We start from the raw sequence: 26,433 nt of genomic DNA, 5'->3' as shown, positions 1-26,433 counted from the left end.
ATGGTTGTGTATATCCTGCCTATACCCCTGTGTGTTTGGTTGTGTATATCTTGCCTATACCCCTGTGTGTATGGTTGTGTATATCCTGCCTATACCCCTGTGTGTATGGTTATGTATATCTTGCCTATACCCCTGTGTGTATGGTTGTGTATATCCTGCCTATACCCCTGTGTGTATGGTTGTGTATATCCTGCCTATACCCCTGTGTGTATGGTTGTGTATATCCTGCCTATACCCCTGTGTGTATGGTTGTGTATATCCTGCCTATACCCCTGTGTGTTTGGTTGTGTATGACCTAGTGTGTATATCTTGCCTATACCCCTGTGTGTATGTCAGATACCTGTTCTGGACGGACTGGGGGGAGCAGCCCAAGATAGAGCGGTCGGAGCTGGACGGGCAAGGGCGCATAACTCTTGTCACCTCTAACATCATCTGGCCTAACGGGCTCACCATTGATAAGCAAACAGCCAGACTCTTCTGGGCAGACGCAAAAACTGAGGTATGGTTGGCATGATCGTAAAAAAAGCTTCTCTTAATACACTTACCAAGAGGGATTTTGATAATGTTATAATAACCTTTTTAACTTTATTGTCAAATAAATAATTGTAAAACCAAAAGGAATCAGAATATTTTTCAGTTTGCAAGAAATTGAAGAATTTGTTGCAAATTTTCCATGACAGCTGTTCAATGGACTCAAGGACATGTAGGACCCACAAAGAATTGTCTACATGCACTTATAAACTATAATACTGATGCTTTCAATTGAGTGATTTGATTATAATGTCTCCCCCATTCATGGGGAGACATATTGTTTTTGCCCTGTCCGTAAGTCAGTTCGTCAGTCTGTACGTCACACTTTGTTTCCACTCAATAACTATAGAACCCATAGACCCAGGAACTTCATACTTGGTATGCTGGTTGGTCATGACTAGGAGATGTTCACTATTGAATATGAGATCAGTAGGTCAAAGGTCAAAATCACCGTGGCCTTGAGGTGAAGAAATGGTTTCCGCTCAATAACTTAAGATCCTTTTGGTCTAGGAACTTCATACTTGGTATGCTAGTTGTTCATGACTAGTAGATGACCCCTATTGATTATGAGATCAAAAGGTCAAAGGTCAAGTTTGCAGTTACCTTTAAAAACGATATGTTGGCGGTGACCTTAGGCTTAAAATTGGTTTCTGCTCAATAACTAAAGAACGCTTGTACCCAGGAACTTCATACTTGGTATGCTAGTTGGTCCTGACTAGTAGATAACTCCTATTGGTTTTGAGATCAGTAGGTCAAAGGTCAAGGTCACCTTGACCTTTAAGTGAAGAAACGGTTTCCGCTCAATAACTAAAGAACGCTTGCACCCAGGAACTTCATACTTGGTATGCTAGTTGGTCATGCTCAGTAGATGAACTCTATTGATTTTTAGATCAGTAGATCAAAGGTCAAGGTCGCGGTGACCTTGAGGTGAAGAAACAGTTATCGCTCAGTAACTAAAAAACGCTTGCACCAAGGAACTTCATACTTGGTACCCAAGTTGGTCATGTAGATGACCCCTATTGATTTTGTGATCAGTAGGTCAAAGGTCAAGGTCAATATACATTGAATAATGCTGGCGCCCAGGAACTTAATACAATACAAACTTTGTTTACATTTTCCAAGATTAATCAACAACACTTTCTTCTCTTCCTCAGTAAGTATATATATATATATATATATATATAATTTAAACATGTGTATATACTATATGGCACCATTCAAACTATGTACTTATTAAAGTTCAGCGAAAAATCTGTAATACTAATGACTTCACATTTGGTACCAGACCATGTATTAGTTTGAATCATATTTAGTAGCAGACCAAGTACCGGTTTGAATATAAGCACACTTTGATACTGCTTTTAATATAAAATATTGTGTTGGTACATGATATGAATTTAAGATTAGTAGGTCAAAGGTCAAGGTTACGGTGACCTTGAGGTAAAAACAGTTTCCACTCAATAACTAAAGAACGCTTGGAGCCAGGAACTTCATACTTGGTATGCAAGTTGGTCATGATTAGTAGATGACCTATTGATTTTGAGATCACTGATATTATGCAGCAGATGTTCACTATTGAATATGGGTGGATAGGCCAAACTTCAAGGTCACTGTTGGTTCCTCTACAGACCAAAAGTACAAATTTCATGTCCATCATTGATTAATTCTCAGCAATGACCACACAATTGAGGAGACAAGTGCTTTTTCAAAAAAGCAATATCTAGTTGTTGTAGAGAAAGTTGTTTTAATTGTATTGAATGTATGACCAGTTGATAGAGTCATCTGACCTGAGTGGTGGAGACCGGCGGACGGTGGCGGTGAAGGTTGCCCACCCGTACAACATTGCGGTGTTCCAGCAGCGGGTTTTCTGGACGGACTGGCAGAAGACATCCGTGTACAGCGTGAGCAAGGACGGTTCACAACCAGATAAACACCAGCTGGTGCTGCCCAAACTGACAGGGGTCATGGATATACAAGTTGTCCAGATGGATCAGCCGGGTAGACAGAAACTTTCCTTATTAACTATCAGAGTAAAAACATTCTATTCTGTTTTTATAGCAGAAAAGTGTAAGGTATGATAAAAGCCTAGCATCAGCCTGGTTAAAATGCCAACACTCTCTGCATGCAAACTTCCTTTTTAATTTACTTCAACAGAAGTCAAGAACAAAACTGAATGTTTTTTTCAAATCTTTTACATATTTTTGTTATTTTTCAGTATGAATTTAATGCATGTTCTCTCCTTCTGATATGTTTACAGTGAAGCTGGGCATCAATAAGTGTCGTGTGAACAACGGTCACTGTAGCCACCTGTGCTTGCCCAGTCGCCATGGCATCACATGCGCCTGCTCCTCGGGTCTGCGTCTCCGCAAGGATGGAATCACCTGCCAATCCAGTATGTGGCCAATTATTGAGCTCAGTATTCCCTGAGGCCCATTTTGGGTTTCAGTACCGACATTCCTTCATAAACTGAGCTTCATTTGCCGTGACCTGCTTAGTCCTGGAACACAATATTCATACATCCAATGTTAATTCCTGTTACTTAGGCTCAGGTTCCAACGGTCCAATTGTTTGACATTCAGCTTGCCAGTATAAGCCTTATTAGTCATGAACAGCATCACACAAGGGTGTTAGTATATCTACAGTGAAGCACAAGCCATCCAGTGGGGTGTTAATCGATGTTATTATGCCCCCCTTCGAAGAAGAGGGGTATATTGCTTTGCACAGGCATGTCAGTATGTCGGTCGATCGGTCGGTCCGTCGGTAGACCAAAGCTTGTCCGAGTGATAACTCAACAATTCCTGGACGTATGGTCATCAAACTTGACATGAAGGTTGGGCCTGACCAGTAGATGATCCCTATTGATTTTAGGGCTCATCGGGTCAAAGGTCAAGGTCACAGTGACCTTTAATGGTAAAATAATTTTAAAGCTTGTCCGAGTGATAACTCAGCAATGCCTAGACATATGGTCATTAAACTTGATATGGAAGTTGGGCCTGACCATTAGATGACCCCTATTGTTTTTGGGGGTCATCGGGCCAAAGGTCAAGGTCACAGTGACCTTGAATGGTAAAAGGATGTCCGAGTGATAACTAGACAATGCCTGCACCCTTGGCCCTCATTCTTGACTTGGAGGTTGGGCCTGACCAGTAGCTGACCCCTATTGTTTTTGGGGCTCATCGGGTCAAAGATCAAGGTCATAGTGACATTGAATGGTAAAAGGTTGTCCGAGTGATAACTCAACAATGCCTGCACCCATGGCCATCATAATTGACTTGGAGGTTGGGCCTGACCAGTAGATGACCCCTATTGTTTTGGGGGGTCATTGGGCCAAAGGTCAAGGTAACAGTGACCTTGAATGGTAAAAGGTTGTCCATGTGATAACTCGACAATGCCTACACCCATGGCCCTTAAACTTGACTTGGAGGTTAGGCCTGACCAGTAGATGACCCCTATTGTTTTGGGGGGTCATTGGGCCAAAGGTCAAGGTAACAGTGACCTTGAATGGTAAAAGGTTGCCCGAGTGATAACTCAACAATGCTTGCGCCCATGGCCCTCAAACTTGACTTGGAGGTTGGGCCTGACCAGTAGATGGCCCCTATTGATTTAAGGGGTCAGAGGTCAAGGTCACAGTGATCTTGAAAGCAAACTTGACAATTCCTGGACCTATGGTCATCAAACTTGACATGAAGGTTGGGCCTGACCAGTAGATGACCCCTCTTGACTTTGGGGGTCATCAGGCCAAGGTCAAGGTCACAGTAACCTTTAACGCAAAAAAGTTAACAAATCTTCTCCCAGTGATATCTCAACAATGCCTGAATCTATGATCATCAAACTTGATATGTAAGTTGGGCCTGACCAGGAGATGACCCTTATTGATTTTAGGAGTCATTGGGTCAAAGGTCAAGTTCACAGTGACCTTGAATGCGAAAATGTTTCAAGTGATAATTGGACAATGCCTGCACCCATGGCCCTCAAACTTGACTTGGAGTTGTGTCTGACCTGTAGATGACCCCTTATGATTTAAGGGGTCATTGGATCAAAGGTCAAGGTTACAGTGACCTTGAACGAAAAATGCTTGTCTGTGTGATAACTTGTCAATGCCTGCACCCATGGCCCTCAAACTTAACATTTAGATTTTTGGTGACCAGCTGATGACTACTATGGATTTTGAGGTCATAGAGTCAAAGGTCATGGTCATAACACACTCTATCCTCAAACTTTGAATGGTCATAATCTTAAAACTGCCTCAACGGCATACAATGTTAGCGACAAATCAGCTGTCATTTCGGTCCATGCATATTTCATTCAATTGTCCATATAATCCTGACAACATGGCGCTCAGGGGGGGCATAATGTTTGACAAACATCTCTTGTTAAATTTGATTCAATAAGCACAAACTGTGAAGGGAAGTAAGCCCTGCATTTAATAGTTATATTTTACTTCACCAACTGCTGACAGGTTTAATACAATTTAGAAAAAAAAATGGAAATGATTACCGTGAAATCATTTATATTCGTTGGCATGAAATTTCGTGGTTTGCCGAAAAATTACAATTTCTTGGGTACTTGAATTCGTGGTTTTACGTTTTTGAAATAAAAAAAAATCGAAATTGCGATCGTCCTAGATCGACTGCATTCCACGCACTGGCCCGTGATTTCCGTTGTCTTCGTCACTCGGTTTATGACACTCGCTAAAGTGGTACGACATGCCAATTAGTGCATATATCCATGTCAATTATCGATTGAATTGGAAATTAAGGTCATAAAAGAAGATGTACCCTGATCCTTAATACAGATAGACGAAGCCATTGAATGCCAATTAAGAATTTTGCAAACTGTGAAAACACCGAGAAGGTCCGTATAATTGAGTAAACAATCCCTAAAGATAGCTGATGTTTACAAATTCAATTACTTTTGAAAATCATCTCATTTCAATATTTATTCACACGGATATTTACGATGTGTACTGCGGCCTCTGTAACGAATAAACTAGAGTATGTACATAACATGGCAATTGAAAAAGGGAATAAAGGGTCAATATTTCGTGGGATCTTGAATTCGTGGATCACCCACCCCACGAAAACCACGAACATTAATGCCCCACGAACATTAATGATTTCACAGTAGTTAACTTTTAATAAGATTAAAGCTGGCAAAGATTTTGGATACAAATTTTATGATCACAGTTAGAATCCACATAAAGTCTTGAGCTATAGTGTGAAAAGTGCTAATTGTCGCTATAGTTAGGCCAATCCTACTTGCATTTAATAATTGTTTTAAATTATTTTACCTTCCAAAAGGAAGGCAATCCAAGCCTGTGACATATTCATTTGGTTGAATAATGTCTCTCTCCATGCTATGCAGAGTAGACATAATATTTAGCTTGAGTGTCTGGCTGTCCATCCATCTGTCTGTCACAATTTTGTTTTCAATCTGTATAATTTTCTAAACCCTATGAAGGATTTTCATGAAACTCGCATCTAATGTTCACCACATTGATATGACATGCAGAACCTACATGGCTAAATGTTATAGCCATGGATTTCAGGTCAGTTCCATATCTCCTAAGCCATTTGAAGGATTTTCATGAAACTTACCTCATCAAGACAATGTGCAGAACCCACATTTCAAGTATACTGGTTTAATGTCAATGTCACAGTCATAATTTTTCGCTCTACTGGCCAAAGGCAAAAAGACCTTCTTCCATGGCGCTGTGTCTGTCGTCTGTCCATGGGTCTGTAAACAAATGCTTGCGAACGGGAGTCTTCAGTTTTGATAGTATCTTAATCAAACTTAAACAGTAGTTAGATATATGTGAGAGCTTGGTTCCTTTATTAAACCAGCCCATGTAACACTGGATAAAGGCCCCAGAATTATCAAAATTGCTAATGTTGCAAAAAAAATATATAATCTAAGGGAGACAACCTGTATTCAGTCACTGTAGTTTTTTTTCTTTTTCACTCCCTTGCCTTTGTTAAAGAGGTGAACTGGCAGTTTTAGAGAGACAACCTGTATTTACCGTGTGCAGCCTGATTTCTCCCTTGCCTTTGTGAATTATCAGTATGTAGCCTATTACCCATACATGCATGCTCTGCATTGAAAATGACCAAATGAGCCATGCCAGTATAGCATAGGCCCTCAAGGGCTGCTTGTTTTGTATACTTTCATGTCTGCTCTGTATCTCTTACACTCTTAGGATTTTCATGAAATATTTACATGACTTGCACAACCCACATGCCATGCATGTTTGGTAGAGGTTTGATTTCAAGGTCAAAATTAATGTTTGAGCCATAGATCAAAGAAATTATAAGAGAGTTAAGAAATTTATGTATAATGTTCACCTCATCGAGACAACATGACAATCCACTCCATATCTCACAATGTCCTGGAACAGAATGAGGCAGGAATGGGGGAGATATGCTTTTGTTGCAAACAAGAACTGCCTAATTTGTGTTGAAACTTCTGTCTGCTTTATAGCTATTTAACTAGTACATAGGGATTAAAAACTGGTCTCAAATCATAATCATCAAAAACAAACTGTATAGCCTTTTTAAACAAATTTCAATTATAAATTATGTATTCGAAATGAAAAGTTCATAAAATGTGTAAACTTAATTGGTATGAAAGAATCATAGCCAGCTAAACTGCATTTAAATGTTGATTTGTGTGTTTAACAATGAATGTGTATAAAAAAACATTCTGGCACTGAAAGTTTTGTTATTTGGAAATAATATATGAATGATGAGTTCGAGGTATTGAGAGAAAGTGAAGTGTTAATGAAATATTTTTTACTGTGGTCCTATATGTTGAATTTTGACAATATTAGTTGGTCGATATACCACTTCTAGTATAAGTGTCATGACATTTCCAGTGCCAGAGGAGTACATCCTGTTTGCTAGCCGCGGCAGTATCCGGCGTATCGCCCTCGACCTGCCTGACCGCACAGATGTGTTCCTGCCACTCCCAGACCTAAACAATGTGATAGCCATTGACTATGACTATGCCAGAGACAGGATCTACTACACTGATGTACACATGGACGTTATCAGGTAATTGTTTACATCTCGCTGTCATATAGCTGTAGTGCTGTACTTCTTATCTTGATGTTTATTGATAAAATTAACACTATGAGATCTTTATTATGATCCTTGAATTGTATTTACTTTTGCTTTGGTTGGAACTGTGAGATTTTCATCTGTTGTGCTGCAGGAGTGCGTTCCTGAATGGTAGTGGAGTGGAGACGGTGGTACAGTCAGGCCTGAAGACAACGGACGGCCTGGCGGTGGACTGGTTGGCAGGGAACCTGTACTGGACAGACACTGGGACGGACGTGATTGAGGTAGCCCGTCTCTCTGGGCGGCAAAGACGCACCCTTATCAGTGACGACCTTGACGAGCCTAGGGCTATAGCCCTCCACCCACAGAAGGGGTAAGTGTGATAATACATCTGCTTTCGTTGAGATATGAACTCGACTGCAGGTACATGTACTGGTAGACAATGTGGTATGCTCATGTTTATACTCCACTGCAGGTACGTGTACTGGTAGACAATGTGGTATGCTCATGTTTATACTTGTCGGCAGGTACGTGCACTAGTAGACAATGTGGTATGCTCATGTTTATACTCCACTGCAGGTACGTGCACTAGTAGACAATGTGGTATGTTCATGTTTATACCCCACTGCAGGTACGTGCACAAGTAGACAATGTGGTATGCTCATGTTTATGCCCCACTGCAGGTACGTGCACTAGTAGACAATGTGATATGTTCATGTTTATACCCCACTGCAGGTACGTGCACAAGTAGACAATGTGGTATGCTCATGTTTATGCTCCACTGCAGGTACGTGCACAAGTAGACAATGTGGTATGCTCATGTTTATACCCCACTGCAGGTACGTGCACTAGTAGACAATGTGATATGTTCATGTTTATGCTCCACTGCAGGTACGTGCACAAGTAGACAATGTGGTATGCTCATGTTTATACCCCACTGCAGGTACGTGCACTAGTAGACAATGTGGTATGCTCATGTTTATGCTCCACTGCAGGTACGTGCACAAGTAGACAATGTGGTATGCTCATGTTTATACCCCACTGCAGGTACGTGCACTAGTAGACAATGTGATATGTTCATGTTTATACCCCACTGCAGGTACGTGCACTAGTAGACAATGTGGTATGCGCATGTTTATGCTCCACTGCAGGTACGTGCACTAGTAGACAATGTGGTATGCGCATGTTTATGCTCCACTGCAGGTACGTGCACTAGTAGACAATGTGGTATGTTCATGTTTATACCCCACTGCAGGTACGTGCACTAGTAGACAATGTGGTATGCTCATGTTTATACTCCACTGCAGGTACATGCATTAGTAGACAATGTGATATGTTCATGTTTATACCCCACTGCAGGTACGTGCACTAGTAGACAATGTGGTATGCTCATGTTTATGCTCCACTGCAGGTACGTGCATTAGTAGACAATGTGGTATGCTCATGTTTATACCCCACTGCAGGTACGTGCACTAGTAGACAATGTGGTATGCGCATGTTTATACTCCACTGCAGGTACGTGCACTAGTAGACAATGTGGTATGCGCATGTTTATACTCCACTGCAGGTACGTGCACTAGTAGACAATGTGGTATGCGCATGTTTATGCTCCACTGCAGGTACGTGCACTAGTAGACAATGTGGTATGCGCATGTTTATGCTCCACTGCAGGTACGTGCACTAGTAGACAATGTGGTATGCGCATGTTTATACTCCACTGCAGGTACGTGCACTAGTAGACAATGTGGTATGCGCATGTTTATACTCCACTGCAGGTACGTGCACTAGTAGACAATGTGGTATGCGCATGTTTATACTCCACTGCAGGTACGTGCACTAGTAGACAATGTGGTATGCTCATGTTTATACCCCACTGCAGGTACGTGCACTAGTAGACAATGTGGTATGCGCATGTTTATGCTCCACTGCAGGTACGTGCACTAGTAGACAATGTGGTATGCGCATGTTTATACTCCACTGCAGGTACGTGCACTAGTAGACAATGTGATATGCTCATGTTTATACTCCACTGCAGGTACGTGCACTAGTAGACAATGTGGTATGTTCATGTTTATGCCCCACTGCAGGTACGTGCACTAGTAGACAATGTGATATGTTCATGTTTATGCCCCACTGCAGGTACGTGCACTAGTAGACAATGTGATATGTTCATGTTTATACCCCACTGCAGGTACGTGCACTAGTAGACAATGTGGTATGTTCATGTTTATACCCCACTGCAGGTACGTGCACTAGTAGACAATGTGGTATGCGCATGTTTATGCTCCACTGCAGGTACGTGCACTAGTAGACAATGTGGTATGCTCATGTTTATGCCCCACTGCAGGTACGTGCACTGGTAGACAATGTCGTATGCGCATGTTTATGCTCCACTGCAGGTACGTGCACTAGTAGACAATGTGATATGCTCATGTTTATGCCCCACTGCAGGTACGTGCACTGGTAGACAATGTGGTATGTTCATGTTTATGCCCCACTGCAGGTACGTGCACTAGTAGACAATGTGGTATGCTCATGTTTATGCCCCACTGCAGGTACGTGCACTGGTAGACAATGTGGTATGCTCATGTTTATGCCCCACTGCAGGTACGTGCACTAGTAGACAATGTGATATGCTCATGTTTATGCCCCACTGCAGGTACGTGCACTGGTAGACAATGTGGTATGTTCATGTTTATGCCCCACTGCAGGTACGTGCACTGGTAGACAATGTGGTATGCTCATGTTTATGCCCCACTGCAGGTACGTGCACTAGTAGACAATGTGGTATGCTCATGTTTATGCCCCACTGCAGGTACGTGCACTAGTAGACAATGTGGTATGCTCATGTTTATGCCCCACTGCAGGTACGTGCACTAGTAGACAATGTGGTATGCTCATGTTTATGCCCCACTGCAGGTATGTGCACTAGTAGACAATGTGGTATGCTCATGTTTATGCTCCACTGCAGGTACGTGCACTAGTAGACAATGTGGTATGCTCATGTTTATGCTCCACTGCAGGTACGTGCACTAGTAGACAATGTGGTATGCTCATGTTTATGCTCCACTGCAGGTACGTGCACTAGTAGACAATGTGGTATGCTCATGTTTATGCTCCACTGCAGGTACGTGCACTAGTAGACAATGTGGTATGCTCATGTTTATGATCCACTGCAGGTACGTGCACTAGTAGACAATGTGGTATGCTCATGTTTATGCTCCACTGCAGGTACGTGCACTAGTAGACAATGTGGTATGCTCATGTTTATGCTCCACTGCAGGTACGTGCACTAGTAGACAATGTGGTATGCTCATGTTTATGCTCCACTGCAGGTACGTGCACTAGTAGACAATGTGGTATGCTCATGTTTATGCTCCACTGCAGGTACGTGCACTAGTAGACAATGTGGTATGTTCATGTTTATACCCCACTGCAGGTACGTGCACTAGTAGACAATGTGGTAGACAATGTGGTATGTTCATGTTTATACTCCACTGCAGGTACGTGCACTAGTAGACAATGTGGTATGTTCATGTTTATGCCCCACTGCAGGTACGTGCACTAGTAGACAATGTGGTATGCTCATGTTTATACCCCACTGCAGGTACGTGCACTAGTAGACAATGTGGTATGCTGATGTTTATACCCCACTGCAGGTACGTGCACTAGTAGACAATGTGGTATGCTCATGTTTATACCCCACTGCAGGTACGTGCACTAGTAGACAATGTGGTATGCTCATGTTTATACCCCACTGCAGGTACGTGCACTAGTAGACAATGTGGTATGCTCATGTTTATACCCCACTGCAGGTACGTGCACTAGTAGACAATGTGGTATGTTCATGTTTATGCCCCACTGCAGGTACGTGCACTAGTAGACAATGTGGTATGCTCATGTTTATGCTCCACTGCAGGTATGTGCACTAGTAGACAATGTGGTATGCTCATGTTTATGCCCCACTGCAGGTACGTGCACTAGTAGACAATGTGGTATGCTCATGTTTATACTTGTCTGCAGGTACGTGCACAAGTAGACAATGTGGTATGTTCATGTTTATACCCCACTGCAGGTACGTGCACTGGTAGACAATGTGGTATGTTCATGTTTATACTCCACTGCAGGTACGTGCACTGGTAGACAATGTGGTATGTTCATGTTTATGCTCCACTGCAGGTACGTGCACTGGTAGACAATGTGGTATGTTCATGTTTATGCCCCACTGCAGGTACGTGCACAAGTAGACAATGTGGTATGTTCGTGTTTATGCCCCACTGCAGGTACGTGCACTAGTAGACAATGTGGTATGCGCATGTTTATGCTCCACTGCAGGTACGTGCGCTAGTAGACAATGTGGTATGCGCATGTTTATGCTCCACTGCAGGTACGTGCGCTAGTAGACAATGTGGTATGCGCATGTTTATGCTCCACTGCAGGTACGTGCACTAGTAGACAATGTGGTATGCGCATGTTTATGCTCCACTGCAGGTACGTGCACTAGTAGACAATGTGGTATGCGCATGTTTATGCTCCACTGCAGGTACGTGCACTAGTAGACAATGTGGTATGCGCATGTTTATGCTTCACTGCAGGTACGTGCACTAGTAGACAATGTGGTATGCTCATGTTTATGCTCCACTGCAGGTACGTGCACTAGTAGACAATGTGGTATGCGCATGTTTATGCTCCACTGCAGGTACGTGCACTAGTAGACAATGTGGTATGCTCATGTTTATACCCCACTGCAGGTACGTGCACTAGTAGACAATGTGGTATGCTCATGTTTATACCCCACTGCAGGTACGTGCACTAGTAGACAATGTGGTATGTTCATGTTTATACCCCACTGCAGGTACGTGCACAAGTAGATAATGTGGTATGTTCATGTTTATACCCCACTGCAGGTACGTGCACTAGTAGACAATTTGGTATGCTCATGTTTATACTTGTCTGCAGGTACGTGCACTAGTAGACAATGTGGTATGTTCATGTTTATGCCCCACTGCAGGTACGTGCACTAGTAGACAATGTGGTATGCTCATGTTTATGCTCCACTGCAGGTACGTGCACAAGTAGACAATGTGGTATGTTCATGTTTATACTTGTCTGCAGGTACGTGCACTAGTAGACAATGTGGTATGTTCATGTTTATACTTGTCTGCAGGTACGTGCACAAGTAGACAATGTGGTATGTTCATGTTTATACTTGTCTGCAGGTACGTGCACTAGTAGACAATGTGGTATGTTCATGTTTATACTTGTCTGCAGGTACGTGCACTGGTAGACAATGTGGTATGTTCATGTTTATACCCCACTGCAGGTACGTGCACAAGTAGACAATGTGGTATGTTCATGTTTATACCCCACTGCAGGTACGTGCACTGGTAGACAATGTGGTATGTTCATGTTTATCCCCACTGCAGGTACGTGCACTAGTAGACAATGTGGTATGCTCATGTTTATGCTCCACTGCAGGTACGTGCACTAGTAGACAATGTGGTATGCTCATGTTTATACCCCACTGCAGGTACGTGCACTAGTAGACAATTTGGTATGCTCATGTTTATACTTGTCTGCAGGTACGTGCACTAGTAGACAATGTGGTATGCTCATGTTTATACTCCACTGCAGGTACGTGCACTAGTAGACAATGTGGTATGCTCATGTTTATACTCCACTGCAGGTACGTGCACTAGTAGACAATGTGGTATGTTCATGTTTATACTCCACTGCAGGTACGTGCACTAGTAGACAATGTGGTATGCGCATGTTTATGCTCCACTGCAGGTACGTGCACTAGTAGACAATGTGGTATGCTCATGTTTATGCCCCACTGCAGGTACGTGCACTAGTAGACAATGTGGTATGCGCATGTTTATGCTCCACTGCAGGTACGTGCACTAGTAGACAATGTGGTATGCTCATGTTTATGCTCCACTGCAGGTACGTGCACTAGTAGACAATGTGGTATGCGCATGTTTATGCTCCACTGCAGGTACGTGCACTAGTAGACAATGTGGTATGCGCATGTTTATGCTCCACTGCAGGTACGTGCACTAGTAGACAATGTGGTATGCGCATGTTTATGCTCCACTGCAGGTACGTGCACTAGTAGACAATGTGGTATGCGCATGTTTATGCTCCACTGCAGGTACGTGCACTAGTAGACAATGTGGTATGCGCATGTTTATGCTCCACTGCAGGTACGTGCACTAGTAGACAATGTGGTATGCGCATGTTTATGCTCCACTGCAGGTACGTGCACTAGTAGACAATGTGGTATGCGCATGTTTATGCTCCACTGCAGGTACGTGCACTAGTAGACAATGTGGTATGCGCATGTTTATGCTCCACTGCAGGTACGTGCACTAGTAGACAATGTGGTATGCGCATGTTTATGCTCCACTGCAGGTACGTGCACTAGTAGACAATGTGGTATGCTCATGTTTATGCTCCACTGCAGGTACGTGCACTAGTAGACAATGTGGTATGTTCATGTTTATACCCCACTGCAGGTACGTGCACTAGTAGACAATGTGGTATGCGCATGTTTATGCTCCACTGCAGGTACGTGCACTAGTAGACAATGTGGTATGCTCATGTTTATACCCCACTGCAGGTACGTGCACTAGTAGACAATGTGGTATGTTCATGTTTATACCCCACTGCAGGTACGTGCACTAGTAGACAATGTGGTATGTTCATGTTTATACCCCACTGCAGGTACGTGCACTAGTAGACAATTTGGTATGCTCATGTTTATACTTGTCTGCAGGTACGTGCACTAGTAGACAATGTGGTATGCTCATGTTTATACTCCACTGCAGGTACGTGCACTAGTAGACAATGTGGTATGTTCATGTTTATACTCCACTGCAGGTACGTGCACTAGTAGACAATGTGGTATGCTCATGTTTATGCTCCACTGCAGGTACGTGCACTAGTAGACAATGTGGTTTGGTTATGTTTATACTTGGCTGCAGGTAAGTGCACTAGTAGACAATGTGGTATGTTCATGTTTATACTCCACTGCAGGTACGTGCACTAGTAGACAATGTGGTATGCTCATGTTTATACTCCACTGCAGGTACGTGCACTAGTAGACAATGTGGTATGTTCATGTTTATACTCCACTGCAGGTACGTGCACTAGTAGACAATGTGGTATGCTCATGTTTATGCTCCACTGCAGGTACGTGCACTAGTAGACAATGTGGTATGCTCATGTTTATAACCCACTGCAGGTACGTGCACTAGTAGACAATGTGGTATGCTCATATTTATGCTCCACTGCAGGTACGTGTACTGGACAGACTGGGGCTACAGACCAAGGATAGAACGGGCGTACATGGACGGCAGCAACCGCAGAATCATACACAACTCTGGGCTTGGTATGCAGCGTTACATCATTCTGAATATAGATCTATTACAGTTCATATTATTGTCTACTTTATGTTTATACCCCCCAAAACAAAGTTTGGGGGGGTATACTGGAATCGGGTTGTCCGTCTGTCCGTCTGTCTGTCTGTCTGTCCGTCTGTCCGTCTGTCTGTCCGTTTTTTTTGTCCGGGATTCATCTTTGTCGTTATTGAACAAATCTTTTTCAAACTTTCAAATATTAATGACCATGATGTAAACCTGTGCCTCCGTGGATTTGGTCAGAGTCGCATGATCCTGAGTGGAGTTGTGGCCCCTTAATGAGTTAAATTGGGCAAAATTAGCTTTGTCCAGGATTCTTCTTTGAAGCTATTGAGCAAATCTTTTTCAAACTTTCAAATATTAATGGCCATGATGTAAACCTTTGCCTCCATGAATTTGGTGGGAGTCACATGATCCTGAGTGGAGTTGTGGCCCCTTAATGAGTTAAATTGGGTAAAATTAGTTTTGTTCGTCCTACTCCTTCGTCATTTTTGAATGAATCTTTTTCAAACTTTTAGCCATGGTGAGAACATTTGCCCCTGTGATTGTGGTTGGAATCACATGATCATGTCTCCAATTATGGCCCCTGAATAAGTTAAAATAGGCAAAAATTATACAGCTTTGTCTAGCCTAATCCTTGGTCATTTTTTCTATAAATCTTTTTCAAACTTTCAGATGTCAATGACCATGATATGAACTGTTGAATATGTGATTTGGTGCACCTGTATTAATCAGAATGTTTGCATGGCCTTAAAAAGACCTTTAATTGATTTTGTCCTTAAAAAGACCATCAAAAGTCCTGAAGTTAGGTGCATACAGGCCTTAAATTTGTTACAATATTCGCTTTGGTGGCCTACTCCTTTGTCATTTTTCAATATATTTTTCTCAAACTTTCAGCTATCCATGACCATGATGTGAACCTTTGTATATGTGATTTTGTGCACCTGTATTATTTCCTTGGTACTCATGTGTGGGGGGGAGGTGGTGGGGGTGGGTAAACAGAAATTGGGTTGGCAGACTGTCATATTCACCCGTCCACCTTCATTTTGGAATATCCTGTCAGGAGTCATGACCCCTTTATGGTGAAAATGAGAGAAACAGGTTTGTTATCTCCCCTGAGGTGGGTGGGAGTGGGGTAATATTCGCTTTGGTGGCCTACTCCTTTGTCATTTTTCATCATGACCCATTTATGGTGAAAATGAGAGAAACAGGTTTGTTATCTCCCCTGAGGTGGGTGGGAGTGGGGTAATATTCGCTTTGGTGGCCTACTCCTTTGTCATTTTTCAATGTAATAGGTATTCTAAATAAACTAAATAAATGTATTGCCTTGTGCTTTCTAATGATACCATAACTAAGGCCAGGGCAAACAACCTAGACAGGGAAGGGTTGGGGGGTATTCGTTAGCCTTTGGCTTACAGTTCTAGTTTTATATGCTTTGAATTTTACAATATATATATATCAGCTACTAACAGTTAAACTGCGGCCGTTCGATCAGATCCACAAATCAATACATTATCGTGTCTAAGTCAACATTGGGTTTGGTGACCTCAAACATAAAATACACTGTAAGACAATTCATAACAGACTGGGAAATTGAAACTTACGTTGTTCGAAACATCAGTTCCTTCGAGTTTTAGCTCGGACCCTGGTGTCCTCGAGCAATCTCAGTTTTACTGTACATGTACACATTATTTAAATAAAAAAATAATTACATAAAGTTTTTATCTGTACAGCTGATTGAGAAATGTGCATGATACTATGGAAGCCAACAGAATGGGCATCTATGCAAGGCAGCTGAATTGACATATGAAGTGCTAATGTGACACTTGCAATAAAAGTCATAGAAAATTGTATTAGTTGGCCAGACACAGGTTGCCTGTATTGTGAACCTTTAGGTTTCCCAAATGGTCTTTCTGTAGTGTATTATTCTTACAAGTTTTTCGAACAGTCTGTTTATACTGCATTGTGTCCTTCCAGGTTTCCCGAATGGTTTGTCTATAGACTACGTGTCTGAGCGCCTGTACTGGGCGGACGGAAAGCTGGACAAGATTGAGACGTCCACACTAGATGGCAACCATCGGGTCACCCTCATACGGAATGTCCCACACCCCTTCGGCCTCGCTCTGGTAACTGCATTTACCATATGATATAGCTCATACTTCTGACAGTCCTTAATTGTAGAGTGACACATACTAAAAGACAAGAACAAAAGATATATGCTCATAAACCTGATCCTAAGTTGAGACTATATCAATTAGGTACACTTGTTTTTAGCTCCACTGGCCGAAGGCCATGGAGCTTATGTCGTCACAGATTGTCCGTCGTGAGTGCGTGCGTGCGTGCGTGCGTGCGTGCGTGCGTAAACTTTTACTTTAAACGACATCTCCTCTTACTTTAAACGACATCTCCTCTGAAACTGATAAGCGGATTTTGACAAAACTTCACAGGAATGTTCCTTTGGTGGTCCTTTACCAAAATTGCTCAAATGGTTCCGGTCCATTGCACAATATGGCCGCCAGAGCTAAAAATAGCAAAATCTTTAAACGACATCTCCTCTGAAATGGTTCGGCAGATTTTGATGAAAATTGACAGTAATGTTCCTTGGGTGGTCCTTTATTAAAATTGCTCAAATGGTTCTGGTCCATTGCACAATATGGCCGCCACAGCTAAAAATAGCAAAATCTTTAAACGACATCTCTTCTGAAACGATAGGCAGATTTTGATGAAACTTGACAGAATTGTTCCTTGGGTGGTCCTTAACCAAAATTGCTCAAATGGTTCCGGTCCGCTGCACAACATGGCTGCCAGGGCAAAAAAATAGAAAAACCTTTAAAGAACATCTTCTCAGAAACCGATGATCAGATTTTGATGAAACTTAACAGAAATGTTCCTTGGATGGTCCTTTACCAAAATTGCTCAAATGGTTCCGGTCCATTGCACAATATGGCCGCCAGAGCTAAAAATAGCAAAATCTTTAAACGACATCTCCTCTGAAATGGTTCGGCAGATTTTGATGAAAATTGACAGTAATGTTCCTTGGGTGGTCCTTTATTAAAATTGCACAAATGGTTCTGGTCCATTGCACAATATGGCCGCCACAGCTAAAAATAGCAAAATCTTTAAACGACATCTCCTCTGAAACGGATAGGCAGATTTTGATGAAACTTGACAGAATTGTTCCTTGGGTGGTCCTTAACCAAAATTGCTCAAATGGTTCCGGTCCGCTGCACAACATGGCTGCCAGGGCAAAAAAAATAGAAAAACCTTTAAAGAACATCTTCTCAGAAACCGATGATCAGATTTTGATGAAACTTAACAGAAATGTTCCTTGGATGGTCAATAACCAAAATTTGTTAAATGGTTCCAGTCCACTGCACACCATGGCTGCCAGAGCTAAAAAATAAAAAAAACTTTATACGACTTGTCGTCGAAACCGATGACCTTTTTTCGATAAAACTTGACAGAAATGTTTGTTTGGTGCTCCTTTACTCAAATTGCCCAAATCATTTCGGTCCACTGCACAACATGGCAGCCAGAGCTATTTAAGTAAAAAAATTTTTTAAATAACTTCTCCTCAAAAATTGATGATTGTATTTCTATGAAACTTGACGAAAATGTTCGTTAGGTGGTCTTTGTTTAAACCTTTTGGCCAGTGGAGCACAGGCACTGATGTGCCTCTTGTCTTATAGCATCTAAAGGCAGTTCTCTTTCTTATAGCATCTAAAGGCAGTTCTCTTATAGGATCTAAAGGCAGATCTCCTATAGCATCTAAAGGCAGATCTCCTATAGGATCTAAAGGCAGATCTCCTATAGGATCTAAAGGCAGATCTCCTATAGCATCTAAAGGCAGATCTCCTATAGGATCTAAAGGCAGATCTCCTATAGCATCTAAAGGCAGATCTCCTATAGCATCTAAAGGCAGATCTCCTATAGCATCTAAAGGCAGATCTCCTATAGGATCTAAAGGCAGATCTCCTATAGCATCTAAAGGCAGATCTCTTATAGGATCTAAAGGCAGATCTCCTATAGCATCTAAAGGCAGATCTCCTATAGCATCTAAAGGCAGATCTCCTATAGCATCTAAAGGCAGATCTCCTATAGGATCTAAAGGCAGATCTCCTATAGCATCTAAAGGCAGATCTCCTATAGGATCTAAAGGCAGATCTCTTATGGATCTAAAGGCAGATCTCCTATAGCATCTAAAGGCAGATCTCCTATAGGATCTAAAGGCATATCTCATATATAGTCTAAAGGCAGTTCTCTTTCTTATAGGATCTAAAGGCAGATCTCTTATATGATCTAAAGGCAGTTCACTTTCTTATATGATCTAAAGGCAGATCTTTTATATGATCTAAAAGCAGTTCTCTTACTTATAGCATCTAAAGGCAGATCTCTTATATGATCTAAAGGCAGATCTCCTATAGCATCTAAAGGCAGATCTCTTATAGGATCCAAAGGCAGATCTCCTATAGCATTTAAAGGCAGATCTCTTATAGGATCTAAAGGCAGATCTCCTATAGCATTTAAAGGCAGATCTCTTATAGGATCTAAAGGCAGATCTCTTATATGATCTAAAGGCAGATCTCCTATAGCATTTAAAGGCAGATCTCCTATAGGATCTAAAGGCAGATCTCTTATAGGATCTAAAGGCAGATCTCCTATAGCATCTAAAGGCAGATCTCCTATAGGATCTAAAGGCAGATCTCTTATGGATCTAAAGGCAGCTCTCTTGTAACATCTAAAGGCAGATCTCCTATAGCATCTAAAGGCAGATCTCCTATAGGATCTAAAGGCAGATGTCATATATAGTCTAAAGGCAGTTCTCTTTCTTATAGGATCTAAAGGCAGATCTCTTATATGATCTAAAGGCAGTTCACTTTCTTATAGGATCTAAAGGCAGATCTTTTATATGATCTAAAAGCAGTTCTCTTACTTATAGCATCTAAAGGCAGATCTCTTATATGATCTAAAGGCAGATCTCCTATAGCATCTAAAGGCAGATCTCTTATAGGATCCAAAGGCAGATCTCCTATAGCATTTAAAGGCAGATCTCTTATAGGATCTAAAGGCAGATCTCCTATAGCATTTAAAGGCAGATCTCTTATAGGATCTAAAGGCAGATCTCTTATATGATCTAAAGGCAGATCTCCTATAGCATTTAAAGGCAGATCTCCTATAGGATCTAAAGGCAGATCTCTTATAGGATCTAAAGGCAGATCTCTTATATGATCTAAAGGCAGATCTCCTATAGCATTTAAAGGCAGATCTCCTATAGGATCTAAAGGCAGATCTCCTATAGGATCTAAAGGCAGATCTCTTATAGGATCTAAAGGCAGATCTCTTATAGGATCTAAAGGCAGATCTCCTATAGCATTTAAAGGCAGATCTCTTATAGGATCTAAAGGCAGATCTCCTATAGGATCTAAAGGCAGATCTCTTATAGGATCTAAAGGCAGATCTCTTATAGGATCTAAAGCAGATCTCTTATAGGATCTAAAGGCAGATCTCTTATACATGTAGCATCTAAAGGTAGATCTCTTTTATAATTTTAAAGCAGTTCTGTTAAATCATCTAATGGCAGATCTTTTATTGTTGTTAAGGCAGTTTTCTTATAGCATCTAAAGCAATTATGTTGCATCCAGCAGCAAACTCATGTAATGCTTTTTTTTGGCAGTTTGGTGAGTTTGTATACTGGACGGACTGGCAGAAGCAGCAGATTGAACGAGCCAACAAGCACACGGGCAAGGCAAGGGAGACAATCAAACAGTTGTATGTTGGCCTCATGGACATCAAGGTGGTTTCCCATGGCAAACAAACAGGTACAGTGGTTTGTAGTCCTCGCTAATTTTCATGCTGTATGACACAATGAAGTGTGGTGATTTTTTTTATTCAACACACATCCTGTGTTACAGTACTTCTGTATGATCTTTAATCTTGCTGTTCACTTTACATCCAGGAGATAACACATGTTCACGTGACAATGGAGGGTGCAGCCACCTATGCCTTGCCCGGCCTGACGGTCATGCCTGTCTGTGTCCCGACCAGCCTACAGACACACTTTGCATACCCAGTGAGTCATCACATTGTACTACAACAAAAAGAAAATCGCAAATGTTTTATCTTATTACAGTTATTTGTATATGTAATTGTACAATGTACATCTATGCAAATTGCTTTGCAACGTTAATTCTTATTCTTGTTTATATGCATGAAAATATTTCAAATGTATAATAATAAGTATATTAAACATGTATATGTGTGTTTCTTGCAGAGCCGTTCCTAGAGGAGGAGGATGTCATGGCAACGAGCAATGTGACAGGAACCACAGGCGACCAAAAATGCTCCGAGGCAGACAGGCTGGCTGGGCGATGCTCCCTCACCAAGCCTGAAGGAACCAGCCCCCGGGGGGCATACATTGCCATCTCTGTTGTCCTTGTTATTGGAGCCCTAGGTCTTGTGATCATAATATTTTTATGGAAGAGGTATGTTTGTTAAATGCTAATGATTAGTTGATATGTTTCAAAGGATTTATGATAATTGTGTATTATGTATACAAATACTCATAATATAAACTATCCTTATACCGTAGAATAAATTGTATAGAAATTAAAATGTATTGTCATGTGAAAAGTAAAAGTGTTATGAACTATTTAACAGACAGAAACGGCGGCAGGCATATCAGGGCGACATCTCATTTATGTTTACCAATCCGAACTACCAGCAGACGAGTACAGAGACAATAAACTCTGACAGACCTCCACGAGACTGGCGAATATTCAGATTCAACAAAAAAGCTGTAAGTAGCAGAGTTTCAGGCTTTAAATTGATGTATTATGATATATTATTCCGGCAAAAAAAGTAGGGAGAGGAAAAAAGTAAATATTTGTCCAATACATGCCACTTTTACAGCTTTTTAGTTATTCATCTTATGCATTTGATCAACTTAGCCAGTAATAATTTTTCCAGGAGCGTCTGTCTATGGGTGGGTCAAGCTGCCAGAGCGAGGAAAAGCTGAACACCTCAGAAACAGAGGCCCTGTACGGGGCTAGCTCAGATATCGAGGGGCCCTCCTGCTTCCCTGATGGACCCATATCCAAAAATATCTTCAAGCCAAAATCGTCTGGGAAGGGAAAGTCTGGGCGAAGCAAGCAGGTCCCGTATCGCCCAGTGGACAGGAAGGTGACCTGAGGGTGACCTTGGCCTTGCCAGTGGACTTCATGCAATAACAGTACAGCAGTAGTGCTGTACACAGGGAGATTATGGCAATATTCTACACAATGGGCTTCCTGTTTTGCCCTGTGGAGGCAGGATACACACCATCAGTGCGCTGTAGCATGACAGCCAGACACTACTCAGGTCTAATGTGTTGTTTCATTCAACGCCATAGGGATGTCTTCTGTCATACCCTAGAGCAGGTCTGGATATTTGTTATGTTCAAGCTTCATTTTAGTTGTTGAGTTTTTCAAAGAAAAAAATAAGCTATTGTGATAGCCTTGGTGTTATTGGGGCGACAGCTTTAACTCAATAGTCAAATTAAACTTTTTTACACAGTCTCATTGTGAACTGATGCAATAAAATGAATATTTCTGTTATGTCGTCCTACATAGTAATATTGGTGAGGATGTACAAGTACTTTTTATACTTTATGCAATGTCCATTTGAAAATGTTAATGTGGCATTTTTATTGGATTGAGCCTAACCAGCAATAATGCTAGTCATTGTTTTTGGCTATCTAAACTATCACATTCTTCTTTTTATATGCTTCAAAACTGTCGCATTGTTCTTTTATATAGGTACTTTTAAAGTAAGTTTACTTTAATGTGTTTACAGTGTAAAACATATCTGATATAATGCCCAGAACTAGTTATTTAACCATTCTCTTTATGACCCATTTCTGCTTGTCACTGTTAAAACTCATGTGGTCAATGTGGGTTTACTAGGAGATCAGACTGCAGTTGGTAAATGTATAACTAATAGCATTGATGAGATATTGCTCACACGCTCTCAGGAGTAACCCCAACTCATACATGCACAGATATAACAAATATTTTTTGGCTTATACAAGGGTAAAAAATTAAATAGTTCAAGTGATATGATAGATTATGAGGATGTTGATGTGCTCAGATAGATTATGAGAACGTTGATGTGCTCATTGGAACAACTAGCTTGTAACCTGTCTGTTGTCTGTGAACTTGGCAGCCAACAATTGTCTGACCTTCTGTGGATTTTACCCAAGCTGTGTACATTGATATACCATTGAATAAGTATTTTGTGAACAAATTGATGATGTTGTGAACAAATTGTTGGTGCTATTTACATATGTGTATATTTTATAGATAGTAAATTGTTAAGATTTGTTAAAATTGAAACCGCATTGCACTATTTTAGAGTATTTTGTATATTATTAGATATTGACACTAAATTTAGTTTGAAATGGTAAAATTATATAAACTTTTGAATCCATTTTCACCCATTTTCATCGAAACAGTACCGGGTAATTCATGATTTAATTTGGGTAAAAACAAACTTGTATGAATTGACCTGTGTGTTTCAAAATAACCATGGAAACATCATTCTCATCTGGTTGTTATGGCTAGCAAGACTAAACAACACTTCTTTCAACACTTGACAACACTTCTATCAAAACCTAAATCAACACTTCTATCAACACTAGACAGCACTTCTATCGACACTAGACAGCACTTCTATCAACACTACACAGCACTTCTATCAAAACTAGACAACACTTCTAACAACACTAGACAACACTTCTATCAACACTAGACAGCACTTATATCAAAACTAAACAACACTTCTAACAACACTAGACAACACTTCTATCAACACTAGACAGCATTTCTATCAACACTAGACAACACTTCTATCAACACTTCTATCAACATTAGACAATACTTCTATCAACACTTCAGTCAACACTAGACAACACTTCAATCAGCACTAGACAACACTTCAATCAACACTTCTATCAACACTTCTATCAACACTAGACAACACTTCTATCAACACTTCAATCAACACTTCAATCAACTTTAGATAACACTTTTATCAACACTAGACAACATTTCTATCAACACTAAACAACACTTCAATCAACACTAGACAACAATTCTATCAACACTAGATAACACTTCAATCAACACTAGACAACACTTCTATCAACACTAGAGAACAATTCTATCAACACTAGATAACACTTCAATCAACACTAGACAACAATTCTATCAACACTTCATTCAACACTTCTATCAACACTTCAATCAACTCTAGACAACACTTCTACCAACACTTCAATCAACACTTCTACCAACACCTTTATAAACACTAGATAACACTTCTACCAACACTTCAATCAACACTTCTACCAACACTTCTACCAACACTTCAATCAACACTTCTACCAACACTTCAATCAACACTTCTACCAAACACTTCTATCAACACTAGACAACACTTCTACCAACACTTCAATCAACACTTCTACCAACACTTCAATCAACACTAGACAACACTTTTGCAGGAGTTATCTTATCATATTGACTGGCAAAATGGCATTAGCTCTATATTTTATATCAAAATTGAATTAAAAGCAATCTTGGAATTCACATTTAGCTAAACTATTTTTCTTTAACTGCTTGTACAAGTTGTTTTCTGTTTTTCATCATCTATATTTTTGTTATACATGTATGCTTGACTCCATTTTAATGTATTGTTTTATTGTGTTATGCCTTTTGGTCAGTCCTTTTATCACATGATATTATACATTTTATATACATTTGATAGCTCTTAATTGGATGGAATTTGTTTAAGCTTCTCATCATCATCATCGTCATCATCATCATCATCATCATCATCATCATCATCATCATCATCATCATCATTGTAAAGTTCTGTGCTTGCACCCTTGTAAACTTATTTAGAAGTTTGTGTATATATAATGATTTTATGTTTTGAGGAATATTTGTATCGCGTATTGTTATTGTCTGTTATTGTAATTTAGGTTTTAACTACTCCAAAGCAAAGGCATCTACAGAAAAGATGGGGTAGGGGGTCAGTAACATCTGTGGGGTAGGGGGTCAGTTACATCTGTAGGGTAGGGGGTCAGTTACATCTGTAGGGTAGGGGGTCAGTTACATCTGTGGGGTAGGGGGTCAGTTACATCTGTGGGGTAGGGGGTCAGTTACATCTGTGGGGTAGGGGGTCAGTTACATCTGTAGGGTAGGGGGTCAGTTACATCTGTAGGGTAGGGGGTCAGTTACATCTGTAGGGTAGGGGGTCAGTTACATCTGTGGGGTAGGGGGTCAGTTACATCTGTAGGGTAGGGAGTCAGTTACATCTGTGGGGCAGGGGGTCAGTTACATCTGTAGGGTAGGGGGTCAGTTACATCTGTAGGGTAGGGGGTCAGTTACATCTGTGGGGTAGGGGGTCAGTTACATCTGTAGGGTAGGGGGTCAGTTATATCTGTAGGGTAGGGGGTCAGTTACATCTGTGGGGTAGGGGGTCAGCTTCATATGTGGGGAAGGGGGTCAGTTACATCTGTGGGGTAGGGGGTCAGTTACATCTGTGGGGTAGGGGGTCAGCTTCATATGTGGGGTAGGGGGTCAGTTACATCTGTTGGTTAGGGGGCCAGTAACATCTGTGGGGCAGGGGGTCAGTTACATCTGTGGGGTAGACGGTCAGTTACATCTGTGGGTCAGGGGGTCAGTTACATCTGCGGGGTAGGGGGTCAATTACATCTATGGGTTAGGGTGTTAGTTACATCTTTGGGGAAGGGGGTTAGTTACATCGGTGGGATAGGGGGGTCAGTTACATCTGTGGGGTAGGGGGTCACTTACATCTGACACCTGTTCTACAACATACATATTTTTACATCACTAACCTACCAGGTGGTGCTATTCAACAATGTTGACATTGAAAATGTGACAACTTGTCAGCCATATCTATCTAGGGTCCAGTCATTCAACCGGTTAGGGTTACAGGTGGGTTTCTCTATACCAGTGGGTTTATTGCACATTTAGGCACAAGGTTGATCCTACTCTCAAGTATTTCATTTCATCCCACTTCACTTTTCACCCTAGGTCTTGTTTCAGCAGCAGTTATATAGTTATGTTTGATAATGGTTTAATTGCAATGCAAATATAGTTGATTATAAATATGCTTGCCATTTTCAGCTTCTACGCTATTGTTTCAATGGCGTTCTAGCTATGTTCGTTTCACTTTATGCTGAATTGTAGATAAAAGTATGTTTTTCATATGTATATAGAATACAAACGTTGCTTGTTTGTACATAGTTCTTCGACGGTCCATATAGTGACCTTTCCAGGGCATATCTAAATTCTAAGGACAACAACTTTGGAATGGTGACTGCCCGTGGCGGATAAGAACATGGGATTTATTCTATTCTGAAG

The 26,433-nt window shown here is 41.2% G+C and overlaps 1 protein-coding gene across 1 annotated transcript in view; it reads left to right on the top strand.

Annotated features, from left to right (window-relative positions):
- Window positions 1-25,114, top strand: part of LOC128231361 (low-density lipoprotein receptor-related protein 4-like) — a 62,696-nt gene extending 37,582 nt beyond the window's left edge. Inside the window, exons 25-36 of the mRNA XM_052944075.1 lie at window positions 337-499; window positions 2,301-2,529; window positions 2,789-2,923; window positions 7,403-7,580; window positions 7,741-7,959; window positions 14,885-14,979; window positions 16,985-17,133; window positions 20,682-20,826; window positions 20,964-21,077; window positions 21,279-21,489; window positions 21,665-21,803; window positions 21,974-25,114. Of these exons, the coding sequence (XP_052800035.1) occupies window positions 337-499; window positions 2,301-2,529; window positions 2,789-2,923; window positions 7,403-7,580; window positions 7,741-7,959; window positions 14,885-14,979; window positions 16,985-17,133; window positions 20,682-20,826; window positions 20,964-21,077; window positions 21,279-21,489; window positions 21,665-21,803; window positions 21,974-22,195 (1,999 nt within the window). The 3' untranslated portion in view covers window positions 22,196-25,114. The remainder of the gene's footprint in view (window positions 1-336; window positions 500-2,300; window positions 2,530-2,788; window positions 2,924-7,402; window positions 7,581-7,740; window positions 7,960-14,884; window positions 14,980-16,984; window positions 17,134-20,681; window positions 20,827-20,963; window positions 21,078-21,278; window positions 21,490-21,664; window positions 21,804-21,973) is intronic.
- Window positions 25,115-26,433: the final 1,319 nt, after the last annotated feature.

The sequence above is a fragment of the Mya arenaria genome, chromosome 4, assembly GCF_026914265.1.
Source record: "Mya arenaria isolate MELC-2E11 chromosome 4, ASM2691426v1".
Lineage (NCBI taxonomy): Eukaryota > Metazoa > Mollusca > Bivalvia > Myida > Myidae > Mya > Mya arenaria.
The sequence above is the reverse complement of the archived record's forward strand: the minus strand, read 5'-3'. Positions and strand labels throughout refer to the sequence as shown.